General features: G+C 46.7%; 1 protein-coding gene across 3 annotated transcripts in view; it reads left to right on the top strand.

Annotated features, from left to right (window-relative positions):
• The window catches only part of LRRK2 (leucine rich repeat kinase 2), a 474,491-nt gene that overhangs the window by 383,278 nt on the left and 76,824 nt on the right, over nucleotides 1-14,389 (top strand). For all 3 annotated transcript variants that reach the window (XM_077468371.1, XM_077468370.1, XM_077468372.1), the window contains 2 exons: nucleotides 11,776-11,963; nucleotides 12,652-12,812. In XM_077468371.1, coding sequence (XP_077324497.1) covers nucleotides 11,776-11,963; nucleotides 12,652-12,812 — 349 coding nt within the window. The remainder of the gene's footprint in view (nucleotides 1-11,775; nucleotides 11,964-12,651; nucleotides 12,813-14,389) is intronic.

Here is a 14,389-nt window from a genome sequence, read left to right as displayed (position 1 = left end):
AGGTAATATCTTACAATTTCAGGGGTCTCCGCTCTCCACACAAATGGAGCAGGCTGTGGTTGGAACTGAAAAGGCTAAGGGCTCAGCTACTATTTTTGCAGGAGACACATTTTACCTCCTAGTCCACACCTAAACCACCCACCCACTTATTCAACCAGTGGTTCCTAAGCGCCTCTATGGTTTCAAAGGCAAAGGGTATGGCCATAGCTATCCACAAATCATGCCCCTTTCAACCTACAGAACATTTTTCAGACCCCTTGAGCAGGTTTGTCTTCCTGAAAGGGAAAATAGCCTGAACTATACACTATACTATACACCTTTGCAAACGTATATGCCCCTAATTCTAACCATCTTGCCTTTCTAGATACCACTTTGGAACGACTGTCTGAATTTAGGGAGGGCCATCTGATCTTGGGGGGAGACTGCAACTTTAGCCCAGACCCCTTATTTGACACGTCCCATAATCGCTCGACCCTTTCGTAGGCTTTTGTCAAGCGATCTTGAAAAACCCTCCATTCCCATCTCCTGTTTCGATAGCTGGCGGGTACTATTTCCTTTGGCTAGCGATTACAGCTATTATTCTAAAGTTCATGATGTATATGTCAGGGCTGGCTTAGCCCTTCCTCCTCTGGGCTGGCCACTCAGCTGTCGGCTAATTGCCAGCTCTCGTCTCTCTTCAGTTACCAGCTGTTCCTGATGATGCTCGTCTGGCCTGCCTATATATGTCTTCCAGCTAATTTCTCCTTTGCCTTCACGTTTGGTCACATCACAAGGAACCATCTCCTGCTGCTGTTTCTAGACTGGCTTTCTAACATCCCTCCTGGCTTCCATCCTGCTTGCAGTTGCTCTCCGTGGATCCCTGACATCTGGACTGGCTGATGCTCCTCCTGATAAACCTTGTGACCGCTGCTTTGTCCCAGAGAGTCTCCGCACTGCAGTGCTCCAGACTTATCATTCCTCCCAAGGCAGCTGGCCATCCTGGGAAGAATCAACTCATTTGGGCCATCTCCCAACAATTCTGGTGGCCTAGTCTACGGGCTGATGTTACTGCTTTCGTAGCTGCCTGTCCCGTGTGTGCTCAGAGTAAGACTCCACAACACCTTCCAGTGGGCCTCCTACAACCCATACCCAATGGAGAGAGGCCCTGGACTCACCTGTCTATAGATTTAATTGTGGAATTGCCCAACTCCCAAGGCAACACTGTTATCCTTATGGTGGTGGACCGGTTCTCAAAGATGTGTCATTGTATTCCACTTAAGAAGTTGCCCACCTCTAAGGAACTGGCTTCCATTTTTGCTCGGGAGATCTTTTGCTTACATGGGCTACCCAAGGTGATTGTCTCGGAGAGGGGCAGTCAGTGTGTCTCCCGGTTCTGGTGAGCCTTTTGTGCACAGTTGGGAATCCATCTTGCGTTCTCTTCTGCGTATCACCCGCAGTCTAATGGGGCCACAGAACGAGCCAATCGGTCCTTGGAGCAATTCCTACGTTGCTATATTTCTGACCATAATAACAACTGGTCTGACCTATTACCTTGGGCAGAATTTGCTCACAACAGTGCCTTGAATTCTGCCTCCCGATTGTCTCCATTTATGGCGAATTATGGTTTCCAACCTTCCATGTTGCCTGACTCGTTTGTTCCGCAGAGTATTCCTGCGTTAGAGGAGCATCTCCGTGGTCTTCGTTCCACTTGGGTACAAGTCCAGGAGGCTGACCGCAGACACCTGCCAGCGCCTTTCTACCAAGTTGGGGACAGGGTCTGGCTGTCATCTCGCAACCTCTGGCTTCGTGTTCCCTCACTGAAGTTTGCCCCTCGGTTTATTGGGCCTTTCCGTATCCTTCGCAGGATTAACCCAGTAGCTTACGCGTTGGAACGTCGTCCTAGTATGTGCATCTCAAATGTGTTTCGTGTCTCCTTATTGAAACCGTTGGTCTGTAACCGATTTACCATGTCCTCACCCTATTCAGGTTGAGAACCATGAGGAGTATGAGGTACAATCCATTGTTGACTCCCGTAGGTTCCGTGGGCGCATACAGTACCTGGTGCATTGGAAGGGTTACGGTCCGGAGGAACTCTCCTGGGTTTCATCCTCTGACGTACATGCCCCTGTCCTCCTCCGCGAGTTCCAAAGACGTTTTCCCCTCAAGCCCGGTGGCCCTCCGAGGGAGAGGGGTCATTGGGGGGGGGGGGGGTACTGTCAGGGCTGGCTTAGCCCTTCCTCCTCTGGGCTGGCCACTCAGCTGTCAGCTAATTGCCAGCTCTCTTCTCTTTCTTCAGTTACCAGCTGTTCCCGATGATGCTCGTCTGGCCTGCCTATATATACAGTGCCTTGCGAAAGTATTCGGCCCCCTTGAACTTTTCAACCTTTTGCCACATTTCAGGCTTCAAACATAAAGATATAAAATTAAAATTTTTTGTGAAGAATCACCAACAAGTGGGACACAATTGTGAAGTGGAACGAAATCTATTGGATATTTTAAACTTTTTTAGCAAATAAAAAAGCCTCACTTTTCATATTTTTATTAGTTAAAAAAGTTTCAAAAATCCAATAGATTTCATTCCACTTCACAATTGTGTCCCACTTGTTGGTGATTCTTTACAAAAAATAAAAATGTTATATCTTTATGTTTGAAGCCTGAAATGTGGCAAAAGGTTGAAAAGTTCAAGGGGGCCGAATAGTTTCGCAAGGCACTGTAAGTCTTCCAGCTCATTTCTCCTTTGCCTTCACATTTGGTCACATCACAAGGAACCATCTCCTGCTGCTGTTTCTAGACTGGCTTGCTAACATCCCTCCTGGCTTCCATCCTGCTTGCAGTTGCTCTCCGTGGATCCCTGATGTCCGGACTGGCTGATTACCCGATTTGGTTTATGAACTTTGGACTGCCTGACTACCCGATCTGGTTACTGGACTCTGGCTTGCTTGACTATGCTTTTTCCTATTTACCTTTTATTTTTATTAATAAACAAGTGTGATTTGATTGTACTTCTGTCTGTCTGTTTCATGGTTCCTGACACTATACACCCGTATAGATCTCCTCTTCATGGACCAGTTTATCCTCGAGCTACTGCAGGCAGCATCCATAGAGAATATTACCACCTCGGACTCTGATACCCTAACACTATGTTAAAGAAAATACTACTGATAATGTGGGTGATGGGATGATCTGGGAGGGACACAAGACAGTGATATGAGGCAAGCTGATTTCGCCGGGGGCCAGGTATAAGAGGGCACGACAGGCCGACTTTCAGAGAGTCTGGGAAGCCCGTCAATAGGCAGAACTCCGCCATAAGCGTCACGGAGACCCAGAGGCTCTAAAGAGGTTGTTGCAGCTGAGAGAGCTTTTATCACACCTGTTGGACCGCAAAGCCTGCAGGCAGCTTTGTTACCTTTCTCATAAATACTATGAGCATGATAACAAGTGCAGTAGGATGTTCGCTAGAGCCCTTCGGAAATGTCGGTTCCAAACTCACGTCCACAAACGCCAATACACTTCTGGTGCGGCATTCTCACATTCCTCTAAGATTGCCTCTCTGGTCCGTGACTATTATGCGGAACTCTATTCATTAGATGCAGGTATGTCATCTGCGACCATGGCCTTTAAATGATCTGACATTCAGGACTATCTGGCAGACTCTAGGCTCCTTAGCTTGACAGAGTAACAAAGGGAGGCATTGGAGTCCCCTGTCGTGCCCTTTGAAATAGAGGCGACAATAAAATCATGGCCCAATGGGAAGAGCCTGGGCCCTGATGGATACACGGAGACATACTATAGCACTTTCCTCCCCCTATTGATCGGCCCTATGTGTAGTACTTTAATTCAATAGCCAAAGGAGACCCGATCCCTTCTGAAGCCTTATTAGCCCATATTACATTGCACTCAAAGGAAGGCAACGATCCCACATTAGCTCAGAATTACCGTCCAATATCACTATTGAACATGGACGTTAAAATCCTAGCAAAAATATTAGCCAACTGCCTGAAACGCCTTATTCCCCACATTGTACACCCCGATCAGATGGGCTTTGTTGCAGGCTGGGGGCACCCATTCACCACAGGGCCCATACTTTCGTCCTCTCCACAGACACAGAGAAGGCCTTTGATCAGGTGGACTGGTCCTTCCTAAAAGCGATCCTGGAGACCGTGGGACTAGGCCCTTACATGCTGACATGGACCATGGCCTTCTATTCCACCCCAGTGCCCAGGTCAAGGTAAATTGCCTCCTCTCCCCCAGAATGGCACAAAACAGGGGTGCACCCTCTCGCCCCTCCTGTTTGCCCTCACTTTAGAATCGTTGCTGCACAAAATACGGGCTAACCCCGACATCAAAGGGCTGACGGTTGGAAACATGGAGCACAAATTATCGGCCTATGCAGATGATGTTCTGTTCCACTTAACGGAACCCATGATCTCGCTACCAAACCTCATGAAAGAACTTCACCAGTTTGGGGTGCTCACCAATTTTAAAATGAAGTACTCAACTTCAAAAATGTTACCGATACTGCTTTCCCCTTCACTTACAGATAGCCTACGGGCAGCATTTCCCTTTACATGGGCTAAGTCCTCTGTAAATTACCTGGGTATCCAACCAACAGATCGCTATGAGACTCTATACCATAGTAACTATCCTGCTCTACTAGCAGTGGTCAGAAATTAGCTTAAACACTGGACAAAAATCGCTTTTACCTGGCTCGAATGGGTGAATATCATTAAAATGAATATTTTCTCACGAGCGCTCTTCTATTTGCAGATGGTGCCGGTGCTTCTGCCTAACACTTTCTTCTCGATTACCAGCATGTTCTCAGAATTTGTGCGGAATGCAAACAGACCCTGCATAGCTATGAGAGTGCTGAAACGCCCAAAGAGGGCCGGAGGCTTAGGTATACCAGACATCCAGAGGGCTATTACAGGGCTAACTTTCTCCAGCGGATATTGAACTGGTGTTTCATCACCTGATCCAGGCTCTGGGTACCCCTGGAAAAATGCCAGGTAGAGACCTGGCTTCTGCTCCGTGGCTGGCTAGGGAACACAGGGGGTTGTCAGACACTACCTCTCCCCAATGACCCAGACTCTGGGGATAGGATCAACAGTATATACTCCCCCCCCTCCCCACTTGGGGGCTTTTGCTGGTTTCCCTCAGGAGAACAAATAGCATTTTTTAAGAAGTGGACGGATGATTCTAATGCCTGCTGTGGCAATTTCCTGGAGAACGGTAGACTCCCCGCTCCTGAGACCCTTAGGGCTCGCCATGGAAGCTTCCCAATGGATTTCTGGTGAAAAAACAAGAAATAAAACATAAGACTGCCTAAACATTTGTAATTGCAACAATTTTCTAGGCAAAGCAGCGCATTATCTGACAGAAATGCAGGGGTGCCAATACATAATTTAAAACTTGTCTTTATAATCACTTTAACCACTTAAGCTTTTTGCGATTCTGCACTGCGTCGCTTTAACTGACAATTGCGTGGTCATGCTATATGGCTCCCAAACAAAATTGGCGTCCTTTTTTCCCCACAAATTTTTTTTCTTTTGGTGGTATTTGATCACCTCTGTGGTTTTTATTTTTTGCGCTATAAACAAAAAAAGAGCGTCAATTTTGAAAAAAAATTATAATTTTTTACTTTTTACTATAATAAATATAAAAAAATATATAAATAAAACTTTTTTTCCTTAGTTTAGGCAGATACGTATTCTATATATTTTTGGTAAAAAAAATCGCAATAAGCGTTTGATTGGTTTGCGCAAAAGTTATAGCGTCTACAAAATAGGGGATAGTTTTATGGTATTTTCTCAAGTCCGTCTTTCAGGACAGCCACCGCAGAGAGACCCTGGCTCCTCCCCTCTTTGGAAACACCGCCTTCAAGTTCACAATTTAAGTCTCATCCTCCCTCCGTCCCCTCAGTTATGGTGTTTCTTCCAGTGGGGAGACACCGCTAAGAAACCTTAGCTAAACAGTCGGGAGGCTGAGGCTATGTTATCTAGAGTGGAGGAGACAGTGGTCTCTCTGGCTCCGCTCGGCAGTCCGATTGTCTATCTGACTACACTCGGCAGTCCGGTCGGCTAAGGAGCTGAACGTTCGTACTGACCGTTTTCCGCACTCTCCAAACTTCGCTTGGGGACAGCAAGAAGTTTGGGGAGGTCCACCCGTTCGTTCGCCCAGTGGGGCGCTGCAGCAGGATGTCCTAGGTCCCCCTGTGTTCACAGTCGGCATGGAGCTGCAGGCTGGACCGGATGACCGGCGACGTCATTTCTGGTGGGAGCGGACATCTTTGTTGTATCCTCGTCTTCTGGTTCCGGATGCGCTTCTTGAAAGGGGACCAAGCGTTCAGCTGGTGCAGCCTCTCTCTCTAAGCTGTACAGGCAGCTGTCAGAGGCACGTTCGTACCACTCCTCCTCAGCAGGAGAATGTCTGAAGCAGAGGATTCAAGAGCGGCTCCTGGGGACAACAGCACCAGCCACTCAAAGGTAAGGGGAACCCTAGGGAGGTGTTCCGTTACTCAGTAACCAGTAGCTCCACTGGTGTTGTTCCCCCTTGGTGGTCGGGGGGAAGGGGAGTGTGTCTGGGACCCTGGTGGTGGTTGGTCCTGCGGGGGGCAACTCCCGGTGGTCCTCTAAGTAGCGCTGGTGTTTTTTAAACTTATGCTGCCCTCTCTTTTATTTCTGTATTTCAGAAAGCCACGAGCAAGTCCCCCCATGGTTCTAGGAAGAAGTGTCCTTCGTGTAGAGTCTCTATGGTGGATTCCTGGACCAAGGCACTTTGTAAGGAGTGTATTGAGAGGTTTGTTAGGGAGCAGGCAGCAGAACAGGGTGCAGACCTGGCGACATCTGTGAAGGAACTCTCTAGTACTTTCCAGTCCTTCAAAAAGCTTTTTTCTAGTTTCCAGTGGCCGCAGCCCCAGAGCACTCCTCCACCAGCGCATCAGAGTGTACCACCTAGCCCAGCGGATGTTCCTCCTGCTAGTGGGGAGAATCCAGGGGGTTCCAGAGAGGAAGTTGAGGAAGAAGTTGACAGTGCTGCCTCAGATTCCCAAGGGGAATCTGATGGAGAGGGATTGGATGGGGAAACCAAAAGAACCTTACGGTATAAACTTTTCCTGGAAGAAGTGGAGGAGCTCTTAGGAGCTATTCATACCACTTTAGATATACAAGAGGAAAGGAAGGTATTGTCACTCCATGATCAGATGTACAAGGGCCTGGATGAACAGAAAAAGCATGTGTTCCCGGTTCATGATGTCTTGATCGATGCCATCAAGAAGGAATGGCAGGATCCTGAAAAAAAAACTTTATTTTCTGGTACGTTGAAACAAAGGTTTCCTTTTGAGGAAGAGGAGGCTCTTGTCTGGAATAAATCTCCCAGGTTAGATGCTGCCTTTTTCTCATGTGTCCAGGCATACTGATCTGGCCTTTGAGGACATGGGGGTAATTTCAGACCCTATGGATCGAAGGATGGATTCACTTTTGAAGAAAGCCTGGGACTCATCACAGGGAAATCTTAAGCCTGTCATGGCAGCTACAGTGGTGGCTCGTAATATGGAATATTGGTTTACCCAGATTAAGGCACACATTGAAGCAGGGACGGCAAAGGAGACTATTCTATCCTCCTTTCCCATGCTGCTTAAGGGGGTAGCATACATTGCGGATGCTTCGGCTGAATCTGTGCGAATGTCTGCAAGGTCTATGGTTCTAACCAATTCAGCCAGGAGGGCCTTATGGTTGAAGACATGGCAGGGGGACAGTGTGTCCAAAATAAAGCTCTGTGGGATCCCTTTCACAGGGGACTTGCTTTTTGGGCCAGGTCTTGAAGCAGTGCTAGATCGCACCGCAGATAAGAAAAAGGCCTTTCCCGTTAAGAGGAAGTATGGGGAGCAGTCAAAAAGTAAGGCTTGTCCTCAGAAAAAGTTTGAAGCCCCTAGAAGTGATCGGCAGAAGAAAAGTTGGGGGCTGAAGGGCAAAAGGCGTGGGGGGGGGGCGATTTTTCGCCCTCCTGAACAGCCCAAAAAGTCTCAATGACAAGGTCACAGTGGGAGGAAGGTTGAGGGCCTTCCTCCCACAGTGAGATGATCACCTCCAATCAGTTTGTGTTGGGGATCATCAGAAGAGGTTACCGATTGGAGTTTTCAGAGCCCCCCCCCCCCTCTGAGACTCCTTGTTACCGAACTGCCAAAATGTACAGAAAAATCAGCTGCCCTTCTTTCCTCTCTACAGGAGCTAGAGGAAGAGGAGGTGGTGGTACGGGTCCCAGCAGGAGACACAGGCAAAGGCTTCTATTCTCACATCTTTGTGGTTCGCAAGCCATCGGGAAAGTTCAGGCTCATCCTGAACCTGAAGCCTCTGAATGTCTCAGTCACCTACAGGAGGTTTCGGATGGATTCAGTTTACTCGGGGAAGGCACTTCTTCCACCAAACAGTTTCATGGCATTGTTAGATTTAAAAGATGCATATCTGCATATTCCCATCGCAAAGAGCCACCAGTGTTTCCTCAGATTGGCAGTTTAAACCTTGGTAGGGGTGATACACCTCCAGTTCAAAGCACTTCCCTTTGGGCTATCCTCTTCCCCCCTCCCCCATCTTCACCAAGGTGATAGTAGAAGTTCTGACATTCCTGCGTCTCAGGGGAATCTCCTGTTTGCCCCTTCTCCGGCGCAGTTGATTCTGGATCTGCAGGTAGCAAAAGACTTGTTAGTGAGGTTGGGGTGGCTTCTGAACCTGGAGAAGTCCAACTTAGTTCCATCCCAAAGGGTCACTTTCCTGGGGTATGTGTTGGACTCAACAGAACAAAGGTCTTCCTTCCTTTAGAGAAAATCCAAAAGGTAGACAAAGCATTGTTTCTCCAAAGAAGCCATCAGATCTCGGTGAGGAAGGTCATGTCGGCCTTGGGTTTGCTGACATCCACACTCCCAGCAGTTCAGTGGGCAGGGTTACATTTCTGTCCTCTGCAACTATTCATCTTGAGGGTTTGGGACCACAGCCAGGGGTCTTTGGACTCTCTGGTTTCAGTTCCATCTCAGGTCAAGAGGTCCCCTTGGTGGTGGAGAAAGGGGACAAATTTGTCGCAAGGTCTGGAGTGGGTTTTACCAGTATCCAGGGCTGTAACAACCGATGCGAGTGGCTCAGGCTGGGGTGCGCACCTAGATTCCCGTCTGGAACAAGGTACCTGGGAGAGGAGGGAGTCAAAGAGATCCTCAAATTGGAGGGCACTGAGAGCAGTAGATCTGGCACTCAGGGCCTTTTAGAGGGAACTTCAGGTTTCCGGACCATTTGATTTTTAAGACGGATCCAGCCTTTTTACCAAAGGTAGCCTCTGGTTTTCATAGAAACCAGGAGATTGTGCTGCCTACTTTCTGTTCAAATCCTGTAATAGAACAGGAACACATTTTTCATAGATTGGATGTTAGAAGATGTGTCCTTCATTATTTAGATTGCACAAGTCAGTTCAGAAAGTGTGATTCACTTTTTGTATTATTTTCAGGGACCAGGAAGGGTTCCAGAGCCTCTAAACGTACGATAGCCAGATGGTTAAGGTTGGCCATTGAGCAGGCTTATGTGACAGGGGGGTTAGAACCCCCAGTTGGGATCAGGGCACACTCAACCAGGGCAGCAGCGACTTCTCAGGCAGAGTGGGCTGGTGCTTCTCCAAAACAGATTTGTAGAGCTGCGACGTGGTCCAGTTTTTCTACATTCGTAAAGCACTACAGATTGGATCTTCTGTCAGCCAAGGACCAAGCCTTTGGTCGTAAAGTGCTGCAGGCAGTAGTCCCACCCTAAGGTAAGGTGCTCGCTTATCCTCTCTACGGTGGCTGTCCTGAAAGGTTGGACTTGGGAAAAAACGAAGTTACTTACCAGTAACATCCTTTTCCAGGAGTCTTTCAGGACAGCACTGGTTCCCACCCAGGTTTTTGGATATTTTTGGGAACTCAACGCATGAGACCGTCAAGTAAGATTAATAGTTTGTTTGTTTGACGTGTTCTTGTGTCTCCCCAGTTGGCTGGAGGTACTCTGGAAGAACTGAGGGGATGGAGGGAGGATGAGACTTAAATTGTGAAATTAAAGGCGGTGTTTCCTAAGAGGGGACGAGCCAGGGTCTCTCTACGGTGGCTGTCCTGAAAAACTCCGGGAAAAGGATTTCAACTGTATGTAACGCCGTTTTTTATTTATAATTGTTTTTTATTAGTAATGGCGGCGATATGCAATTTTTATTGTGACTGCGACGACATGGCGGACAGATCGGACACTTTTGCCACTATTTTGAAACCATTCACATTTATACAACGATCAGTGTGATTAAAAATGCATTGATTACTGTGTAAATGCGACTGGCAGTGAAGTGGTTAACCAGGAGGGGGCACTGCAGGGGTTAAGTGTGTCCTAGGGAGTGATTCTAACTGTGGAGGGGGAGGGCTATGTGTGACATGACACTGATCACCGCTCCCAATTACAGGAAGCTGTGATCAGTGTCTGTGTCACTGGGTAGAATGGAGAAATGCTTGTTTACATCAGCATTTCCCCGTTCTTCCACTCCGTGAGCTGATCGCGGGTATCCCCGGGGACATAGTTTCTCCCTTTTTTGAATTTTTTTTTTTTTGCAAATGGAAATGTCGATTTCCTTTGGGTAGTAAGGTAGGTGCCTATGAATTTTGTGGTGTTGTGTGCGCTTTGTGATTACATTTTCCAATGTGCTTTTGCTCAATATACTTTTAAATAAGGCTTTTTTATTACCGTATATACTCGAGTATAAGCCGAGATTTTCAGCCTCTTTTTTGAGGCTGAAAGTGCCCCCCTCGGCTTATACTCGAGTCATCGCTGTCTGCCCGCTCGATCAGCGTGTCGAGCAGACAGACAGCGGCCATTCTATTCAAAAGCCGCGCCTCCGGCTCCGCCTTCGCCTGTGATAGGCGGAACACTGAATTTCCCAGCAGCCTGTGTTCCGCCTATCACGGACGTCGTATCATCCTCGTACTACGGACGAGGATGATACGACGTCTGTGATAGGCGGAACACAGGCTGCTGGGAAATTCAGTGTTCCGCCTATCACAGGCGAAGGCGGCGGCGCAGCTTTTGAACTTACAATGGCCGCCGACGAAGAGGGCACGGGACGGCACGGCACGGGACGGGACGGGGGCAAGGCAAGGCACGACACGGGACGGATGCAAGGAGGCAAGGCCCGGCACGGGACGGAGGCAAGGAGGCAAGGCACGGGACGGAGGCTCGGGACAAAGGTAGGCTGGACACACACACACACACACACACACACACACACACACACACACACACACACACGGATGGAGACACACACAGGGATGGATGGATGGATGGATGGAGACACACACACACAGGGATGGATGGATGGATGGATGGATGGAGACACACACACACAGGGATGGATGGATGGATGGATGGAGACACACACACACAGGGATGGATGGATGGATGGACACACACACACACAGGGATGGATGGACGGACACACAGGGATGGACGGACACACAGGGATGGACGGACACACAGGGATGGACGGACACACAGGGATGGACGGACACACAGGGATGGACGGACACACACACAGGGATGGACAGGCATGTCTCACCCTCGGCTTATACACGAGTCAATAAGTTTGCCAGTTTTTTTGGGGGTAAATTGGGGGCCTCGGCTTATATTCGGGTCGGCCTATACTCGAGTATATACGGTAAGCTGAAATTACTGAAATTTGATGAGGGTAAAATTATATTACATAAATGCTACACAAAACACCTATCGTTTTCTTTTGTCCACTGTTATTCAGGAACTGACTGTACTTAGTCAACTCCATCACCCAAGCTTGGTATGTTTGCTGGCGGCTGGTGTTCGACCTAGAATGTTGGTGATGGAACTTGCGTCCAAAGGTTCCCTTGACCGTCTGCTACAAGACAGTGGTTGCCTAACCAGAACTCTTCAGCACAGGATAGCTGTCCATGTTGCTGATGGGCTGAGGTAAAAGTCAAGATTGTGTGTGAATGATGTGTAAATTTCAAGGAAAAAGTAGCAAATTGCCTTTTCTATGCAATGTAATGTCTGATGACCGCCATGGTCAGCTAACGTAAAGCAACTGTTCTTTTCATATGCGAGGATAACTCGTATTTATGTAGCATGTTGTTATAAAAAAAAATTCAAGAACATTTAGGGCCAGCTCACACCATATAAATGCAGTCTGGATGCGTTCCAGGTGCTTTTGTGCGTGCGTGTTTTTGATGCGTTCCAGTGTGTTTTTGATGCATTTTTGATGCAGTCCAGTGCTTCCCCCCCCCCCCCTTTTTTTCTTAACCTTAAATAAGGACAAGTGTTTTCCAGAGTGTTTTTGGTACATTTAGGCTTGTTCCAGTGCATTTTTGATGCGTTTTACAGCGTTCCAGTGCAGAAAAAATGCAACATGTTATACTTTTTTTTTCTGGAACTGGAATGCACTGGAACTGACCACACTGGTGTGAACTATGCCATTGAAAACCATATAACCTACTTTCCATGCTTTTTTGATGCAGAAAAAAAAGCACTGGACTGCATGTTGTGTGAACTGGCTCTAAATGTGTTTAGATGCATTTGTAGCATTTAGCATCCCGCAGAATGGTAATATTACTGCTTGACTGTGCTTGAATTATAATAATTTATTTTGTTCCAAAAAAAGGTATCTTCATTCAGCAATGATAATCTATCGGGATTTGAAGCCTCACAATGTTCTGCTGTTCACCTTGTATCCAAACTCTGCTGTTATTGCAAAGATTGCAGATTATGGCATTGCGCAGTACTGTTGCAGAATGGGAATTAAAACCTCAGAAGGCACTCCTGGTAATTAATATTTTCTTTGGTAAACAGTCATAAATGAAAAAAAATCATATGAACAATTGTGGTAATAAATATAATTAAATATAACTATATACTCCTTTCAAACGGGTAGTTTGATAAAGTTTGACTGGAAACTCCATGTTAGCCAATGGGTGACCAAATGAGTGTTCGTTTACATCCAATTACTTCTGAGTCAGTCCAGGTCCAGAAAAATAATTGAAATGTTCAAGGAGTAGTAATAATAGTTGTACTCTCATCTTAATACCATGGCCCATAGGTGAAATATAGGTCTTAATGCGCTGCCCCCACTGGGGTTTATGTAGGATGCCTTTCAGTTTTGATGGTGTTCCACTCACCCACTTTGATATTCAAGATCACTGTACCTTTAAGAATTCAGAATGCACTGCTGCATGTCTGTATAAGATGAACTTAGAGCCACATAGAAGCTACCATTGTGTAGTATTTAAAACAAACATCAAATGTATTTAAAAATGCACTCTCCCATTTCAGCAGATTTTAAATGGCATTAAATGTATGATAATCCCTCGGCACGTGGCTAACTCCTTCCTCACTTCCGATCCTCCACTTCTGGCATTATCTAGCTCCACCCTATGTGTATCATCAATTACATGATTTCATCACAGATTGAACTTGAAATGTCCCATGTGAAACAGGCCTTAAGGTTACAATAAAACACAGACATGGGTCAGAGTGGCCACAGCAAGTACACCGAAGGTTAACAAAGCTTGAGGTAAAGCTCTGTGGATGTCCGTTATGTGCTTTGAGCCCAGCAGGGGACTGTAGTGAAGTTTTATATTAGTAGAAATCCAGACTTTTGGAAAGAGGGGTTTATGTGGAGGTCTATATTGGACTCTGTAAATGACAGACTCACCAAATACTTTAGAACATAAGGTCATCCATAAGGCTTTCTTTGGTAAAATGTGAGCTTCCTAAAGACCCATAAGGCACCTGGAAAAATGTTGTCTCCTCAACTTATGCTTTCCACAGTTCCCGGGTCAGAAATTTGGCAGGACATAGTATGGAAATGAGACTGCTTAATTTGCAGATGCTAGTTGTTAATGAGCTGTTACCCACCTGCCAGAATGTGTACTCGAATAAGTATTGGTATTTTTTTTGTGGGGGCTTGGGTCTCACCATTTTTTTTTTTTTTTTTTTTTTTTGATGTGGGATCCCCCTTAAAATCCACAACGACCCAAAAAACTTGGTATGGATTGTGAGGCAGACTCCTATGCATTCCATTTTTTATTTTTTAAGACAGGGCTCCTTTGTTTACTTTCTGCTGCCAGTCAGGAATCCCTGACTGATGGCAGGCATTAGTCACTGGTTGTTAGGAGGCACATGCATACCTTTTTGCTGGATTTCTATTGACATCTATAGAACCAAACTCATGCAGCAATCACACCAAAGTAGCACAGGAACCTTTTCCATAATAATGGATGAGCCATTCATACAGTACATGGGATTAGGGGGTTGATATAAATGGGGCCTCGACTGTCTGCTTTTACTGCCCTTCAACCCGTAAAAAAAATACTTTTAAATGAACATGACATTGTGATTTC

Source organism: Lithobates pipiens, unplaced genomic scaffold, assembly GCF_037356315.1.
Source record: "Lithobates pipiens isolate NorthernLeopardFrog02 unplaced genomic scaffold, aLitPip1_a1.2 Scaffold_8, whole genome shotgun sequence".
Taxonomy (NCBI): domain Eukaryota; kingdom Metazoa; phylum Chordata; class Amphibia; order Anura; family Ranidae; genus Lithobates; species Lithobates pipiens.
Note: the sequence above shows the minus strand (reverse complement) of the source record. Positions and strands in the feature narration are given on the sequence as shown.